Genomic DNA, 18,512 nt, shown 5'->3' with positions numbered 1-18,512 from the left:
CCACCTGACAGTCTCCGGGAAGTAGTGGTGTGTAATGAAAGGATCAAAGCATTGACATCTCCGGCCTATCCTTCGTTTGGATATGAGCCAGCAACCCAACACTTTAAATCATGAAACAGTTTCCTAAGATCTACAGAGACACTTGCAGGAACACTTCAGCAAGTGAGAGTCCAAAGGGGGCAGGTTAAAACTCAGAACCTCAATCAGTGCCTGATACCAGATGAGAAACTTCCACACTGGGTGACTTGGAATGTGCTGAACAGACTGCGCTTTGGCACCAGGAGATGCAGAGATAAACTTAAGAAATGGGGCCACCAAATGGAGTCCACAACATGTGAGTGTAGAGAAGAGCAAACCACAGATCATCTATTACAGGGGTCTTCAAACTTTTTAAGTGGAGGGCTGGTTGATGGTCCTCAGAGTGTTGAGGGGCCAAATTATCATTTTAAAAAAATACGAACAAATTTCTATGCACACTGTACATGTCTTATTTGTAGTGCAAAAACAACAACAACAACAACAACAACAAAAGAACAATACTTTTTAAAAAATTAACCAACATAAACCTATCAGGATTTCAATGGAAAGTGTGGGCCTGCTTCTGGCCAATGAGATAGTCAAGTTAATTAGGATTGTTGTGTGCCTTCAAGTCATTTCAGACTTTGGGCAAGCCTAAGTCTAAAACTGAGGGCGGGGGCCGGGTAAATGACCTTGGAGGGCCGCATCCGCCCCCCGGGCCTTAGTTTGGGGACCCCTGATCTATTACAATACAGTCTGAACCCTGCCACATGCAGGTCTACAGACACTCGCAGGAACACCTCAGCAAGTGAGAGTCCAAAAGTGGCAGCTTAAAACTCATGCACAATGGAGGACCTTCTTATAGCAACACCAGATGCACTCCGAGTGACCAGCTACTGGCCAAAGGACATTTAATATAATGCCAAGTTTGTAACTTTGTTTGTTTTAAACACGTTACGACTGTACCCTTGGTTCACTTCTGACCCGATAAATAAATATGGGCTGTTAAGAATTGTGAGAGTTGAAGTCCAAAACCCCTGGAGGGCTGGAGTTTGCCTATGCCTGGTGTAGACTCATGTAACCCAGTAGAGAAAGCTGGGAATCTGGGAAGCGGGAGGCTCACCCACCTGTCGATGCTGATCACACAGAGGGTCATGATGGAGGCGGTGCAGCACATCACGTCCATGGCGATGAAGACGTTGCAGAAGAAGGCCCCGAAGATCCACTCGCCACCGATGAGGTCGGTGACGCTGACGAAGGGCATGACGGCCACGGCCACGGAGAGGTCGGCCAGGGCCAGCGAGACGATGAGGTAGTTGGAGGGCTGCCGCAGCTTCTTGACGAAGCAGACCGAGATGACCACCAGGCAGTTGCCCGCGATGGTCAGCAGGGTCAGCAGCGACAGCACGGCCCCGATCAGCACTTTCTCCGCGTCGCCGTAGCCCAGGATCTGCTCCCCGCACAGCGTCTCGTTGCTCCCGGCGGCGGCGTCGAAGCTGCTCTCGGAGCTGCTGGTGCTGGTGCTACTCCCGACCCCGCTGGCATCGCCTCCCTCGGGCTCTCCTCCGCCCCCGGGGCTGGCGGTGACCCCTTGCAAGAGCTTCCCGCTGATCCCTAAGCGGGGCGGGTGGAGGGAGCCCGCGATCATGTTGCCCGAGCCCCGGAGAAAGGGGCAGGAGGCGAGGACGAGGAGGAGCAGGGCCGCCCGCCCGCCCCCCGCATGCCCTCCTCTCCCCGCGACGGTGCCTCCCAGCGCTCCGGCCTCCCGCCCGGGATACGAGGAGCAGACGCGCCTGTCTTCGCCGTCCGAGCAGCAGCCACTTCGAGGGCATGCTCAGCGGAGGACGAGGACGGAGGCCCGCCTCCGAGGGGGCAGTGCCAGCCTCAGCCCCAGCCCGCGCGCCCCGAGCAGACACCGACGGCCATGGCGGACCCAGGAGGAGAGAGGAGGGAGGCAGCGGCGGCCGCTCAGTCGCTTCTGAGGCGCGGAGAGGAAGGAAAGGCAGAGGCGCCCCTCGCTGGCCGAGCCTCCTTCGCGCCGCCGCCGCCGCCTCCCGCCTTTGCCTTGGAGCGCGAGGCAATCTAAAGTTTGACTGGCCCCCAATAACGCAGATTGTGTCGAGGCTGGGCGAGGGAGGAGAAGCCTGGAGAAGCGCCTCTCTCAAAGAAGTCGGGAGTCGAGGGGAAAGGGGCACCGAGAAAGAGGTCGAAGCCGCCTTTTCCTCCGCTTTCTTTGCCTTCAGGGCAAGGTGGGGTGGCTTTTATGATGCGGACCCCTCTCTCTTGACTCTCGGCTCAGAAATGGACTCTCTGGCTGTCCATTTCCCTGAAACGAAAGAGAAGCGAGTGCATTAATCACTTCTGAGGGGGAAAGGTGGAACTGAAGGGAAAGTCGACGACACCTCCTCATTCTTCCCGCCTTTGCCTTCAGGGCATGGCCAGGAGTGGGTGTGTGTCTGTCTCCCTCCCCATCCCCTCTCTCCCCTCCCCGGCTCTCCCTCTATCCCCTCCTCCCTCTTTATCCCCTACTCTCCCCCTCCCTTGCCCTCTCCCTCTCTCCTCCATCTCCCCCTCCCTCGCTCTCCCTCTCCATTCCCTCCTCCCTCTCTCCCTTCCTCCCCCCCTTTATTCCCTCCTCCCCCCTCTCTCCCTCCCTCTCTCTCACCTCCCTTCCCCCCTGTCTCCCCGCTCTCCCTCCCTCTCTGCCTCTCCATCCCCTCCTCCCTCCCGCCCTCTTTATCCCCTCCTCCCCAATCTCTCCCCCTCCTTTGCCCTCTCCCTCTCCTCCATCTTCCCCCCTCTCTCCCTCTCTCCTCTCCCTCCCTCTCTCTCCTCCTCTCTCCCTCTCTTCCTCTCTATCCCCTCCTCCCCCTCTTTCCCTCCCCTCCCTTGCCCTCTCCCTCTCTCCTCCCTCTCTATCCCTCTCCCCTCTCTATCCCTCTCCCCTCCCTTGCCCTCTCCCCTCTCTATCCCTTCCCCTCACTCTCCCCTCCTGCTCCTTCCCTCTCCCCTTCCCTCTCTTCCTCTCTATCCCCTCCTCCCCCTCTTTCCCTCCCCTCCCTTGCCCTCTCCCTCTCTCCTCCCTCTCTATCCCTCTCCCCTCTCTATCCCTCTCCCCTCTCTATCCCTTCCCCTCACTCCCTCCCCCTCTCTCTCCCCTCCTGCTCCTTCCCTCTCCCCTTCCCTCTCTTCCTCTCTCTCCCCTCCTCCTCCTCTCTTACCCTTCCTCTCAGTCCCTCCCTCCCTCTCTCCTCTCTTCCTCTCCCCTCCTCCCTCTCCCTCTTTCTCTCTCAACCCTCTGTTCGATAAAGATTGACCTGACCGTCCGGAAGCCCCAAAGAAGCGAGAAGTTATGGGGAAAGTGGCGCCCCCTGCTGGCTTCAGTCACTTCTTTCTCATCCTTCTTACCTTTCCCAACCTTTGGGCCTCCAAGTGTTTTGGACTTCAGCTCCCACAGTTCCGAACAGCTGGTAAACTGGCTGGGATTTCTGGGAGTTGAAGTCCAAAACACCTGGAGGCCCAAGGTTTGGGAACCACTGCCCTCAGCGAATGGCGATATAGTTTTTAAGTGGGACTCTTTTGTCCTTCCTTATCTGCCCTCTGTTTAATAAAGGTTGACTGTCCCTCATCCAGCACATCCAAAGAAGCAACCTTTCTTCACATCTGAGGAGAGAAGTTGAGGGGAAAGTGTTGCCCCTCGGTGGCCTCAGTCACCTCTTTCTCATCTTTCTTCTCCCCTTTCCTTTCAGGGTCTAGCAATATAGTTTTAAAGTGGAGCTCTCTTTCTTGTCCCTCCTTATCTGCCCTCTGTTTAATAAAGGTTGACTGTCCCTTATCCAGCCCCTCCAGAGAAGCAACCTTTCCTCACTTCTGAGGAGAGAAGTTGAGAGGAAAGTGGTGCCTGCAGTTCTCATCTTTCTTCTCACCTTTCCCTTCTCACCTTTCCCTTCAGGTCATAGCGATATTGTTTTTATGTGGAGCTCTCTTTCTTGTTCCTACTTATCTGGTTCTCTGTTCAATAAAGGTTGACTGTCCCTTATCTAGAAAAAGGTATGAAGAGGATTTCAATATATAATAACTCCCATGTTGTTAAGAATGGACGTGAGACAACAGGAAGTGAGAGAAATCTGCCCCTAGGAAGGGAAAATCACTCCTGAAAGAGTAATCATGTGGGGAAAGATTTTTAACTGAAGCTTTCTCACCAATCCTTGTTTCCACAACAAGCCCATTTTTTTTCAAAATCCAATTATCACAGGGACAGAAAGTGAGATGAGATCTTCTGAACAGGGGCACAGACAGCAAAACAAAAAAAAACAAAAAAAACCCCACAGGGTACCTGTTCCAACTTACATACAAATTCAACTTAAGAACAAACCTATATAAACTATTGTTCATAACTTGGGAACTGCCTATACAGGAAATAAATTTACATTATGTGGGATAAAATCAAATCTCATAAATGACGTCCAATACCATAGCATCATATACACTATATATAGGACTGCTTGGTGATTTTTGGCCCACCCTGTACCTTTATCAGCAGCAAATGATGGGAGTGGCAGTTCCATACCATCCAGAGAAGCCCCAAAGCTGCACAATATTTCTCTGGTAGAGATGAACAACTTATAGTTCGTTAAATGGCATCGGATTGCAACTTCTATCAGTGATAGCCAGTAGTACTGAAGAATAATGGGAGCTATGTTTCAATACCATTCAGAGGGGAGTCAGAGTTCTCCACTTACTCTTGGAATGCTAGGAACTCTATTTGTGGGAGTATCCAAAAAGCCATTCTATCTCAAACCTCACAACAGTAACTCTTGAACAAAAAAAACCACTGCAAAATAAAATTGAAATGGAGTATATTAATTGACAGTAAGTTGGCAACGATTTCTTGGTGCTCTAAACATGTTTCAATGCTAGCCAGCTTTAGCTAAAGAAGGATTCTCTCCTCTGAATGAATGCCTGGAGGAGGTAATGGGTTGAATGACAAAAACAAATTGAAACTGAATCCAGACAAGACAGAGGTGCTTGTCATCAAAGGCCCTATCCTGGGGATGGAGGTATATCAACCAGTTCTGGATGGGGTTACACTCCCCCTGAAAGACTGTGTTCACAGATTGGGAGTTCTCCTGGATCAGTCTTTCCAAATGTCAGATGCAATGGTCAGGAGTGCTTGTTACCAGCTTTGGCTGATACGCCAATTGTGCTCCTTCCTAGACTGAGAGAACCTAAAGATGGTAGTGCATGAGCTGATAACCTCAAGGTTGAACTTCTGCAATGTGCTTTACATTGGGCTACTTTTGTACCAAGATCAGAAATTCCAATTAGTTCAAATGACAGCAGCCAGATTAGTTACAGGAACATCCAGGAGTGAGGGTATTACATCTATACTACAGTCACTCCATTGGTTGCTAATTAGTTTCCAGGCAAAGTACAAAGTGCTGATTTTGACCTTTAAAGCCCTACATGGTTTGGATCCAGGTTACCTACAGGATCGCTTTCTCCTGTACAATCCGCCCTGAACACTTAGGTCCCCTGGGAGATGTTTTCATCGGCTGCCCCATGACTGCAATGACCTGCATGAAGAGCTCCAACAGCTAAATCAGCTGTCAGAATATAAAACACTTCAGAATACCAATCTTTTCCGGCAAGCCAACCCAGTCAATTCTAACATGTGAATTTTAACCTGCAGAGTGAATTTTAATTGGTATTTTATCTGTGTATATTTGTTATATGCATTTTAATAGTGTTTTGTTTTATCTCGATATTTCAACCATGTTATACCCTGCCTCAAACCACAAGGAAAGGCAGGTAATAAATTATTATTATTTGATACACAACAAGATTAGTACACAGCAAACAAGATCACTATTCTGACTGTTGTATTGGATCACATGTCGGACACTTCCCAAGTGTCTAAGGCTGTGTGATGTATCAGCAAATAATGCAAGCAAATCGAGTAGGGTGGCCTTTTGCAGCTGACAAAACTTTGTCAGTCTGAATTTGGAAGTCCCAGAGTAGTTTGACGTATTTATTTTCTGTAAATTTTTGAGGCTTGTGATCCCACCAGTTCTTTGTCACAGGCAGATGGTATTTGTGGCACAAGTTCCAATGGATCATCTGATCATCGGTATTATGCCTCTGCGTGTAGTCTGCCTGCACGATCTTCTTGCAGCAGCTGAGTATGTGATCCATCATTTCGTCTGCTTAACACTCTGGCGTTATTTGGGCTATCTTGACCATTTTATGCCATCTCCTTTCTGATTTAGCGTCACATTTTCCAGTAATCCCTCTATCATTCATATGGTTCTCTACTCACCTTGGCTTTGGGCATATCTTTTCCTAATGACCAGCTTTAGAACTGAACTTCTCACTGCATCACCATATCCAGAAGCTTAGCTGTGTTATATGGAGGTGTAGATAGGGCCTTCATTTGGTCCCCCTGATAGCACACTATATTGTATAATTGTTGTCAAACATGTGGACTTCTATAGCACAACAGGCAGAATAAACAGTTCAAATTCAGTGCTGCCCAAGAATGGTAAAGCTGGGCTTGGAATCAAAGAAATGGAGATGAAAGCAAAAGAAAGGTGAACGATCCATGAAGTCAAATAAGGAAAAGGAGACATCAGAGAAGTGATAAAGCTAAAAATAACAGAAGTGTCTTGCATGGACTGAGAGCATTTGTAGAAAAGAAGCTTCTTACATCTTCTTTGAGCCAGGAATGGAGGGCGAGGGGAGGAAGCAGGTCAATTTTATGCAAGTAGAGAGAAAAATATAGTTGAATGGTTTTGTTTCAAATTGGACCAGGCTCAGTGAAAAGAAGCTGAACTTCTGTAGTTTTGGATGGAAAAAAGACAGTAAAATGGCATCGGATTCCAAGCCTGTGTCCCTTCCTCCAATTTATATAAATGTATGTTCTCGTAAAATTAAACAGAAAACAAAATAGAGACATTTGTAATTCAAATCTTGCCCAATGCTGAAAATGCAAAATGCTCCCGGTATAAACAGCAGATGGGAAACCACACTGATTGACTACTTCAGACAGATTTTAGGCCCAGAACATGATGAGAATGAGAACCCCTTTGAGACTGTAAAAAAAAGGCTCTTTCATGTCATTGTATTACAGCTGAAGCCACCAGTGTCACTTACTGTGAGTTATAATACTTAGAGTACATCTACACTTCAGAATTAATGTATTGACACTATTTTAACTGCCATGGCTCAATGTGATGGGATCCTGGAAGTTATAGTTTGATAAGTTCTTTAGCCTTCTCTGTCAAAAATTGCTGGCGACTCACCAAACTATAAATCCCAGGATTCCTTAGCATTCAGTCTTAGAATAAAACATGTCTGCTTAAGAAATCCTGGTAATTTAGATGTTGCTGTTGTTGCTATCATTACTAACATTATTAGCATTAGTAGTATTTGTATTTATTTATTTATTTGCATTTATTTATATCAGTAGAAAGCCAAGATAAAAATAATGTGAATAAAATAAATAAATCATTTTATTCAAGTCATTTATTTATTATTTTTAATATCTATCTACACACTCTCATAACCATGTTCCCATCATGACTCAAAATAAATTCCAATGCCACTGTCCCCTGAAAATCACCTCAATTAATGTGCATAAATTAAAAACTTGTATAAAAGCTCAAATAAACTTCAGAAGCACTATAAGATTCCATTGACTGAAATTCAAATCCAGCTACTAGAGATGCATCTACACTTTTAACTGCCATGGCTCAGTGCTATAGAATCCTGGGATTTGTACTTAGTGAGGCACCAGCACTCTTGGGCAGAGAAAGCTAAAGATCTTATCAAAGGGCTTAGCACAGCAGGCTAAACTGCTGTGCAGCAGAAAAATCCTGCGCATCGAAAGGTCGGCAGTGCGAGCCCAGGTTGTGGTTGAGCACCCACCATTAGCCTCAGCTTGCCTGCCCATCTAGCAGGTCGAAAGCAGAAATGCAAGTAGATAAATAGGTACCGCTTTTAGCAGGGAGGTAATGAAGGTGTCCTTAAGGACATCATTAAGGACATCAGAGGAAAGCTCCTCAGCATGGAAGATGGAGCAACAGCACCCCCTGCCCCCAGTGGCTGTTGTCAAGTACAGCCTCCAAGATGCCTCTGTTTGTGTTGTCTGTCCTTGTTAATTGTATAATCAACATTGAATGTTTGCTGTATGTGTGTTCTGCTCTGAGTCCTCGTCGGGGTGAGAGAGGTGGGGTATAAATACTGTAAATAAATAAATGAATAAAATAAAACTACAACTCTCATGAATTCATAGCTCTGAACAATGGCAGTTAAAAATGTGTCAAACTGCATTAATTCTACAGCATAGATATATACAGTAGAGTCTCACTTAACCCACATAAACGGGCCAGCAGAATGTTGGATAAGCGAATATGTTGGATAATAAGGAGGGATTAAGGAAAAGCCTATTAAACATCAAATTAGGTTGTGATTTAACAAATTAAGCACCAAAACATCATGTTATACAACAAATTTGAAAGAAAAATTAGTTCAATACGCAGTAATGCTATGCAGTAATTACTGTATTTACGAATTTAGCACCAAAATATCATGATGTATTGAAAACATTGACTACAAAAATGCATTGGATAATCCAGAATGTTGGATAAGCGAGTGTTGGATAAGTGAGACTCTACTATACTCTATTTGGCTTAGGAGGATTCAAAAGAAAATAGATATTAGTAATACACACCACATCCCTGTATCTTGGGCTGCATTAAATTAATTCAGTACACACCTCAACCCCCAAAGAGCTGCAGTCCACTGTGAAATGGTCTTGCACAATTGCTGGTACTATTAACACTTCATTTCATCTCTCCTGCTGCCCACATCCTGCTATAATATAAAACTCAAAATAAATTTGTTTCATTTTTTTATTGAGCAGCATCTCTTAATGTAAAGAGACACTGGCAAAGTTTCCATATTGTTTGGAAGGTGATTTTTAAATGTGAATTTCTAATAAACTTCCTGTAATTATCCTCCCATTTAAGACACAAATGCTGCATAAATCATCAAAATTGATTTCACATTTCTTGATGCACATGAGACATACAAAGAATGAGGACACCAGAGAAAAGGAGGGAGGATGTTATGGAAGAAGGAAGAAAAGGAAATCACAAAAATGATAAAATGCTGAAAGAATATGAGTATATATAGAGCACCAGACTCTGTGTTCTACAAAGAAGGAATACATTTTATTGAAACATATTTATTTGCCATCATAAAGATGATGGCATTCTCTGGATGGAATGAGGTGTGGGATTTCAGTGCCTCAAGAGCCTTACACTACATCTGGTAGTTTTTGCATAAACCTGTGCACTTCTGCGGCATTTCTAATGCATCATATAAATTGCTCTGTCTGCCATCTAACTGGGTTGATTTCTCTTGTTTTTATTTCATCTAGGTTTTCTCAGTTTTATATGTGCGTTAAAATTCAAGTGACATTTAGTACTGTTTTGCAACCAATTCCAGTCATGATCTTAAGTGAACGGAAAAAGATAGTGAGACTGACAAGTCTACTAACACATATAAAAGGTACAGAAAAATATAGGAAAAAATACTAAGGCACAAAAATGCTTAAAAACCATACATCAGTGTATTACAACAACAAGACAAATATCAAGAAAGAAAATATAATTGATGCAAGCATTTCTCATAGGAAACCAAACTTCCGCAATGAAATTTTGGAAGAAAATTCAACATTCAGAAATGCTGAAAGAGAAATGTTGAAAGAAAGATCAATAATTTATTTATGTATTTATGTATTTAGTTGCCATATTTATATCCCACCCTTCTCACCCTGAAGGGGACTCAGAACAGTGCACACAAGACACGATTAGATGCCATACAACACATCCAGTAAATAAAACATATACATCAAACAACTGTTAAAAACATTTCAGCATTAAAATTATTAAATTCACATAATCCAATATCCAATAGCTATTCTAGTTATCATTGCACCATTCTACATTCACATATTGCACTGATAAATCAACCAAAGGCTTGGTCCCACATCCACGTCTTCAGATTTTTCCTAAAGGTCAGGAGGGAAGGGGCTGATCTAATGTCAATGGGGAGGGAGTTCCACAACCAAGGGGCCACCACTGAGAAGGCCCTGTCTCTTGTTCCCACCAACTGCATCTGGAAAGCAGGTGGGATTGAGAGCAGGGCCTCTCCAGACGATCTTAATCTCCAAGATGTCTCATAGAGGGAGATACGTTTGGATAGGTAAGCTTGGCTGGAATCATTTAGGGCTTTATAGGCTAAAGCCAGCACTTTGAATTGTGCTTGGTAGCAGACTGGCAGTCAACGGAGCTGACGTAACAGGGATGTTGTATGCTCCCTATATGTCACTCCGGTGAGAAATTTGCCTGCCGCCCATTGGACTACTTAAATCTTCTGAACAAAGGCAACCCCACATAGAACATGTTGTAGTAATATATTTGGGATGGACCACCATGACCAAGTCTGACTTCCCAAGTTATTGGCACACAATTTTTAATTGTGTGAATGCTCCCTTGGCCACCACTGAAACCTGGAGTTACAGGTTCAGCAATGAATCCAGGAGAACTCCCAAGATGCAAACTTGTGTCTTCAGGGGGAGTGTAACCCCATCCAGCACAGGCTGTAACCCTATACCCTGTAGTACCTCTGTCTTGTCTGGATTCAATTCCAATTTGTTCTCCCTCATCCAGATCATCACAGCTGCCAGGCACCAGGTCAGGACCTGAGCAGCCTCCTTAGCAACTGGTGGAAAGGAGTGATAAAGTTGGATGTCATCTGCATACAGATGAAATTGAACTCCAAAACTCCGGATTATTTCTCCAAGTGGCTTCATGTAGATGTTAAACAATATGCGGGACAATACTGAGCCCTTCGGGCATCCACAGGACAAAGGCTGCGGGGCCAAGCAAGTATCCCCCAACAACACCTTCTGAGAATGACCCTCTAAGAAGGGCTAGAGCCACTATAAAACAGTGCCTCCCAAGCCCCATTCTTGCAAGGCTTCTCAGAAGGATACCATGATCTATGGTATCAAAGGCCACTGAGAGGTCCAAGAGAACCAACAGGGACACAGTCCCCTATCAAGTTCTCTGTGTAGATCATCTACTAAGGAGACCAAATGCTACAGAGTTAATGTAGTTCTAAGAAGAAAAAGGAAGAACTGCAAACAATTAAAACTGCAAGTTGTTATCGTGCTGACAAAGTGTATCTATACTGTAGAATTAATGCAGTTAAATACCACTTTAATTGTCATGGCTCAATGCTATGGATTCATGGGAGTTGTAGTTTTATAGGTTCTTGTACTTTTTTGGCCAGAGGGGGAAAGGTGCTATTTCCAATTATTCCAAAGCACTGAGCAATTAAGGTTGTGTCAAGCTGCCTTAATTCTACAGTGTAGATGCACCCTATAGTCCAAAAAAGTAACTTTTCTAAACTCTTCTGGATCCCAGTAAATACAATAATAAATACAGCATCACATCTGCTTTACACCTAGGTTGCAGTGGAAGGAGGCAAGGGTGGATTTTCCCAGTTATACAGGTTGCTCACCACTTACCTGGAATTCTGAAATCCCAAATCCTTCAAAATTCAGAATTGCCCACATGGGTGGTTGAAGTGGTGATGCCCTTGCTTTCTGGTGGTTCAATAAATGGAAAATATGTTTCATGTACAAAATTATTTAAACTATTGTATAAAATTATTTTTTTGGCTATGTATGTAATGGGTATATCAAACATTAATGAATTTTGTGTTTAGACCTGTGTCCCATCTCCGGGATATGTATATAATATACAAATACATGTCTTCCAAAATCCAAAACATTTCTCAAGCATTTTGAATAAGCGATAATCTGGCTATTGGAAACTCGAGAGTGGGGTGGACTGAGTCAGTATACAGTCAAACTTCAACACAACTCCCTGCATTTTGGAGTCTCATTAGGATGTTGCTTTGAAGACTTTGGTTTCATTTGTAGACTGCCTGCATTAAAAAATTTGTCACTACATCACTGAACTAGACTTATGAATTTTAATGGGGCTTGTTTTCCTGTATGTGTGCTTGGTGATGCAGTTGTAATTTTACAAAATATGCTGCCATTATATTGTTTGTGAGTAGGTCAGGCAAGCAAAACTTCAAAGAGCCAATGGGATATGGACAAGGAAACCTCATCAACCTGTGGGGAATCTTTTAAGCACTAAATGCATCATTACAACATGATTTTTAATACTTATTTATTTATTTACAGTATTTATATTCTACCCTTCTCACCCCAAAGGGGACTCAGGGCGGATCACAGATCATACATATTCAGCAAACATTCAATGCCGTTTACACAGACAGACAATTGTACATAGAGGTATTTATATAGGATTTTCCCATATGTTTGCAACAGGTGGGAATGCAGATGTGTCCATACAATTGATAATATTATTAACACATCACTGGCTAATTGATTTGACCTACTGCTGAATATTTAATGTTTTCCTTTAGTTTGCACTGCTTTTTCTAAAGGGTTGATTTGAGCATTTCTTTTAATCACTTTCTTTCTTTTTTGTTCTCAAAAGCAAACATTTGTGTTGACATTGAAAACAGCCATTCTAAAATTACAATATAGGTCACAAGAGATGACACAGCTTGTTTTATTCATCTTGCCAGTATACCATGTACATGAACGTTGGGCTCGCCAGCTTTAGCCACTGCTCACGTGTTTGGGTTAATTAACTGGATGACAATGTAAATAGGTCAGGCTAAAATATGGAACAGCCAGTCCAAGAATCACAGCTAATAAGAGGGTGAATACAACAAGCTGGAAGCGAGCAGCAGTCACAGACAGTCCCATACTAGGATGTTAAATTCCAAGTCCTGTGTGAAGATGGTACTTTTTGCAGGGCTTGTCCAACACATTTTGTTGTTTTGGGGCCCTTTCAGACAGGCCCAAAATGTGGGATCTGTCTTGCTTTTTATTTTAGGTGTCCAAACGATGCCTCAGGAAAAAGCAAACTGATACAAAGTAAACAGTTTTTTCCAGTTTACTCTGCATTAATTAAAGACCTAGAAAGATACAGACCTTAAGGTAAGTGTTAGGGATTCCTCTTCTTCAGAAGAGGAAGGGGAGCAGGAAAGTGTTCATGAATCAGAGGGGCAGTTGGAATCTGAGGAGGAGATTTTGCAAGTACCCACATTTCAGGAAAGGCGAAAGGAAACAAAGCAGAGACGTTGTTCAGCTAGAATAGCTGCCAGAAATACAGCTGAGTAATTGGGAACCACCCTAGCAGCTGTGGGGGAACTCAGGGCTATAAATCAGAAGCAGGTGCAGTCAGCTTTTGCTGGTAACTGACTCTAATGCCTAAGCCTTCGCTCCACTTGTGCCTGCTTCGAGTCTGCATCTGGGAAACTGCTCCTAAGGATTTATTGCTGTTTCTTTGTCTGAAGTAAGACTGCTACTTGGTTTGTGAATTTATCAGAGACTTAAGAACTGTGTTTGCCCTAAAACTTTCTTGCTTTCTTTTGCATTATACCACTGAGTGTGCTGTTCTTTATGTTTTGATGAAGTAAAGCAGTTTTCATTTACTTACCACATTGTTTTATGGCTGTTCTTGAAAGACAAAACAGGACAGTAAGGTCCGGATCTTTCCAGTTGTGTGCTGTGTGGGGATTGACTCCTGGGATTGCTTCTGCACTTCCAGGCCTCAATCTCCACAGGGCCCATACCTAGAAAGATCTGGACCTTACATTAAGATAAGTACCTTAAGGTAAGTTTTGCGGGGGAAATTGGGGGCTGGAGTTGGTCTGGATGGCATCCTGATGCCATCTAGCCATGCCTCACAGGAAAGCCTGGGGTTTGGGTTTGGGGTGGGAACAGAAACCTGAGAGGAAGCGGGTTATTTTAATCCGCTTCCTCTAGGGTTTTAGGTTAGTGTAGAAGGGCCCTTGTACTCTCACCTTTTCATCCCAGGTTGATGGGTTACATTTACACTGTAGAATACTGCAGTTTGATGTGACTTTTCCATTGTCTAAGGAATCCTGGAAGCTGCTTGTGTGCTCCCATTTCTTGGGGAGACAGATCTGACCACAGTAGTACATGCTTTAGTTACATCCTGTCTGGATTACTGTAACACACTCTACGTGGGGCTGCTTCTGAAGAGTGCTTGGAAACTTCATATGGTCCAAAGAGCTGCAGCCAGGTTGCTCATTGGGGCTGGCTACAGGGAGCGGGCAACCCCCCTCCACTGGCTGCCAGTCTGTTACTAGGTACTATTCAAAGCGCTGGTTATGACCTAGATGGTTCAGGTCCAGGCTATTTGGCTGGCTGCATCCCCTTTTACTAACCTGCCTTAGCCCTGACATCCTCAGGAGAAGCTCTTATCTCAGTCCCACCTCTATCTCTAGCACGATTGGTGTGAATGGGCCTTCTTGGTGACTGCCCCTCAACTTTGGAAGTCCCTGCCCAGGGAAGCCAGAATGGCCCTCTCCCTGCTATCTTTCCAGCATCAGGGCAAAATCTTTTTATTCAGGCAGGCTTTTAAAGCCTGTCTGTGTCTTCTCTGGCATATTATTTTTCAAACCATTTTAAAGTTCTCTAGGTGGCCATGAGTTTGGCATCTCATGCTGTATTCACATTATAGAATTATTGCAGCTTGACAGCACATTAACTGCCACCGCTCAAGTTATGGAAATTGGGATTTGTAGTTTTGTAGATTTGTAGTTTCTCTGTCAAAGAACCCTAATGCCACAACAAACTAAAATTCCAAGGATTCCACAGGATGGAGCCATGGCTGTTAAAGTGGAGTCAAACTGCTATAATTCTGCAGTGTGGATAGTTTTTAGGAGTCTTACTTTTACCATTTTGTAGGAGTTTCCCCTTCCAACTACATATCTAGTCAGTGTGATCTATGCTCTCCTTCCTTTTTCATAATTTTCATTGCTGGTTTTTTAAAAATAGCATTCACCCCTCTTTCTCCTTTTTTTTTTTTTTGACAACAACCAGCTTCATTTTGTATAGTCCCTTTTAAAGTTATGTAAATTCCAGCTTTTCTGAACAATGTGCTCAAAAAAGAAAAAAAAATCACAGACCTGTGTTGTTAGTGAGAGATAGACTGTCTAAACATTTAGCAATTTTATGCAAGGCTTAAGCAAAGAAGCTACGTCATATGTTAGCTTCATATTGATTCCTCACATCTACAGTTTATCAAATGCATTTTTGTTGTTTGTTTGACTTGTAGCAGAGCTCTTGCAGCTGCTGTCTTCTTTGTTGCCATCCCTGACTTCTGTGGAAATAAATCTTTGTCACTTTGTAGTTGAAGAAGAAGGCGATAAAACTCACTTTCTCCACTGCTGTCAAAATAAATTCGAACATCCAGACAAATTCATGTGGAATAAGGGCTTTACTGATATAAACACATTCTGACTTGGCGCACAGGAATGTGGAAAGAAAATATTTTTCCTGGCTTGGGAGTAAGTCTTTCCCCTTAGAAAGAAATTTGAAGGGAGGGGAAAATTGATAATATGTTGTATATGTGTACATGCACATCCAAGTTTGTTTGTAGTGATACCTATAGAGATAAATAAATATAGATTAGGTGTACTTTGGCAGCAAGCCCATATAGTGTGGTGGTTTGAGTATTAGACTGTGGCTGGATCTACACAGCCATTTATTATCCAGTATCTGATCCCACATTATCTGCTTTGAACTGGATTATATGAGTCTATATTGGACATTCCATAACCTATTGCAAAACATAACTTATTGCATAAGCTATTGGAACATCACCTCACCCAGTCTATGGGCACATATCCTTTTGGCAAATGTGAAACTTCATGAATATGTGGAGACCACCTTTGGAAAACCACTAGCCACAAAAAGTATAACCTTGTTAGAAGTCATATTGATCAGTCATATTGTGATATTCACAAGCATGAATGTAATAGCACACAGGTAACTTCAGCTGTTAAACTGAAGAACCATGTCTTTAGACTGGCAAGGGTAAAAACACGCCACTACAAAAATATATTCGGTTGCAGAGGATGATTGTTTCTTTGTAGCTGAAGTTGTCCAAAAGATATATATGCCCTTTAAACCTCTTAGTTAAAATATGCACTCAGAGATCAAACAAAGTCTTCTTTGAAAAATAACACATTTTGTATTAATTCACCATACAGACACATCTATATCTATATATCTATATCTATATATCTATATCTATCTATATCCATATCCATATCCATCCATAATAAAAGTGAAAACCCGTATGTGTGTATGTGGCATGGGTGTCCACTCACACAGATGGCCTCCAGCCTCCACAAACAGGCTATAGTTCCCAGTGCTGAGAAGCCGGCAAGTCACTCTTTTCCACTGAAATTACGGTTACAGCAAGCTCCATGAACATGTAGCCCAACCCCTGCCAATGTCCTCCCCAAACACTACGGCCCACCACCCAAGGAATGCTTTCATTTGGGAACCATTTCATCCTAGATTTTGCTTTTTCCACCACAGGCATGCATCTCGGAGTTCTCCATTGGTGTGAAATTTGCATGATCCCATCTACTGCCCTTCCATTTCAAATCTGTCTGCATAACAGAGCAGAACTGAGCAACAACTAAACTTACTGGAGGCGTTTGGGGGATTGAAGTTTTCATTTACCCTGCATCAAGTCAGAGCATTGTGACTCCTACTGGGGAATTTATAGGAGTTGTAGTTCACTTACACCCAGAATGCTATGAACCCAAACAATGATGGGTCTGGACCAAAATTTGCCATGCATCCCCATATGCCCAGATTTGAATACTGGTGGGTTTGGAGGGGAATTGGCCTGGACATTTGGGAGTAGTAGGTACTGGGATTTATAGTTCACCTGCAATCAAACCCACCAATGATGGACCAGGATCAAACATGGCACAAAGAGCCCCCATAACCAATACAACATATTGTACAAGTTTGGGGAAAAGGGAGTTAGTCAGTGGGACCAAAATTCGCACAGAGAAGCCTCATGGCCAACTGAACATACTGCAGGGGTTTGTGGTAATGGGCCTTGCTTTTGGGAGTTGTAGTTCTCCTGCATCCAAAGACCACTGAACCCAGCCAATGACGGATCTGGACCAAACTGGGCACACAGATTGAACATTGCCTGCTGTGGATACTGACATGTTTCGGGACAATTGCCCTGTAGTACTTCGTTGCAGCCAGGCGATGACCAGCCAACAACAGATCTGAACCATGCTTACACAGATTCAAAATGGCCAACTTTGAATACTGGCAGAGTTTGGGGAGGATTGAACCACAATTCTGGGAATTATAGTTCACCCACTCTAAACTGAGAATACCTAACATTCAAATACAAATAATGCCTTTTTCAAATAACCTGGACACTGCCGGGTCCCCAAGCTAGTTTCTTAATAAAGTTCCATTACAGATAGGATATAGTTCTTTTTCTCTCTGTGTTGAGAACACGGATTATCAGTCTTTAAAGTGCAAACAAATTGAAGTGCAAACAAATACTTCTCCATTGAAGTCTAAAGAGATACTGAATACAAAATGGAATCTTGAGTCTGTGCATGCTCAGTATAATCACATGTCTATAACTCCTCCTACACCAAAGAGTCAAACTAAACTGGAAAATCAACATACACATAGAATACAGGTTACTACTCGTAAATATATACATTAACAAATAAATAGTGAGTGGCTTGGGAGGTTGCTGTTTCCAACAATATTGCCATATAATCCAACTCAAAGCAGAAAATCTGGGATTAGAAACTGGCAGTGTAGATGGGTCTTGAGAATTTTGGAAAATTGAAATATCCATAACCTTTTGGAGATTTCATAATCTTTGGAAAGGCATGACCTTGTTAGAAGTCACAACCTTTTGAAAAATGATGCCATAACCTCTTGATAAAAACATGACCTTTTAGAATCATAACCTTTTGGGAAAATGGCATTTATGCAAGGTAAATAGGTTTCTCAGCTGTTAAACTGATGTACCTAGGTATGTCTTTGAATGGTTAGGGACAAAGATATGCCGATGCTCAAAACACACACACACACACACACACACATATATAGAAGAGTTTCAGAAGTGTTTCTTTTAGTTGTCCAAAAATATCCACTCTCCCTTAAAATATATTTGCCTTTAAATCATGCTCTCAAGAGACAAAAATAGGTAGACTTCTTTAAAAGTAATATAGTTAGTTTACTCACAAACTTTATGTATTCAGCATACAGGTACTTTGCTTATCAATCCAGTTACAAATAGATTTGGAGTAATTTCTCTGGGTAGGCAACACAGGACATCGTTCTCATAATCAACAGTCCAAAGATCAAAACATCTCTCTGTTCTGAGAGTCTAATAAAGTCTCTGTAGTCTGTTTCAACTAACTTCTAAAAGCATACATCTGGTTCTACTGAAGTCTCTAAGCATACAGTTCCTGCACTGAGGTCTCTAAGCATACTTCTGTTT

At 43.2% G+C, this 18,512-nt stretch overlaps 1 protein-coding gene across 3 annotated transcripts in view; it reads right to left on the bottom strand.

The window, feature by feature from the left end:
- The window catches only part of htr7 (5-hydroxytryptamine receptor 7), a 58,737-nt gene extending 56,743 nt beyond the window's left edge, over nt 1-1,994 (bottom strand). The window contains exon 1 of one of the 3 annotated variants that reach the window (XM_062976183.1): nt 1,146-1,994. In XM_062976183.1, coding sequence (XP_062832253.1) covers nt 1,146-1,666 — 521 coding nt within the window. In that variant the 5' untranslated portion in view covers nt 1,667-1,994. The remainder of the gene's footprint in view (nt 1-1,145) is intronic. The other 2 variants (XM_062976184.1, XM_062976182.1) reach the window with 2 other exon arrangements.
- Nucleotides 1,995-18,512: the final 16,518 nt, after the last annotated feature.

Source organism: Anolis carolinensis, chromosome 3 (assembly GCF_035594765.1).
Source record: "Anolis carolinensis isolate JA03-04 chromosome 3, rAnoCar3.1.pri, whole genome shotgun sequence".
Lineage (NCBI taxonomy): Eukaryota > Metazoa > Chordata > Lepidosauria > Squamata > Dactyloidae > Anolis > Anolis carolinensis.
Note: the sequence above shows the minus strand (reverse complement) of the source record. Positions and strands in the feature narration are given on the sequence as shown.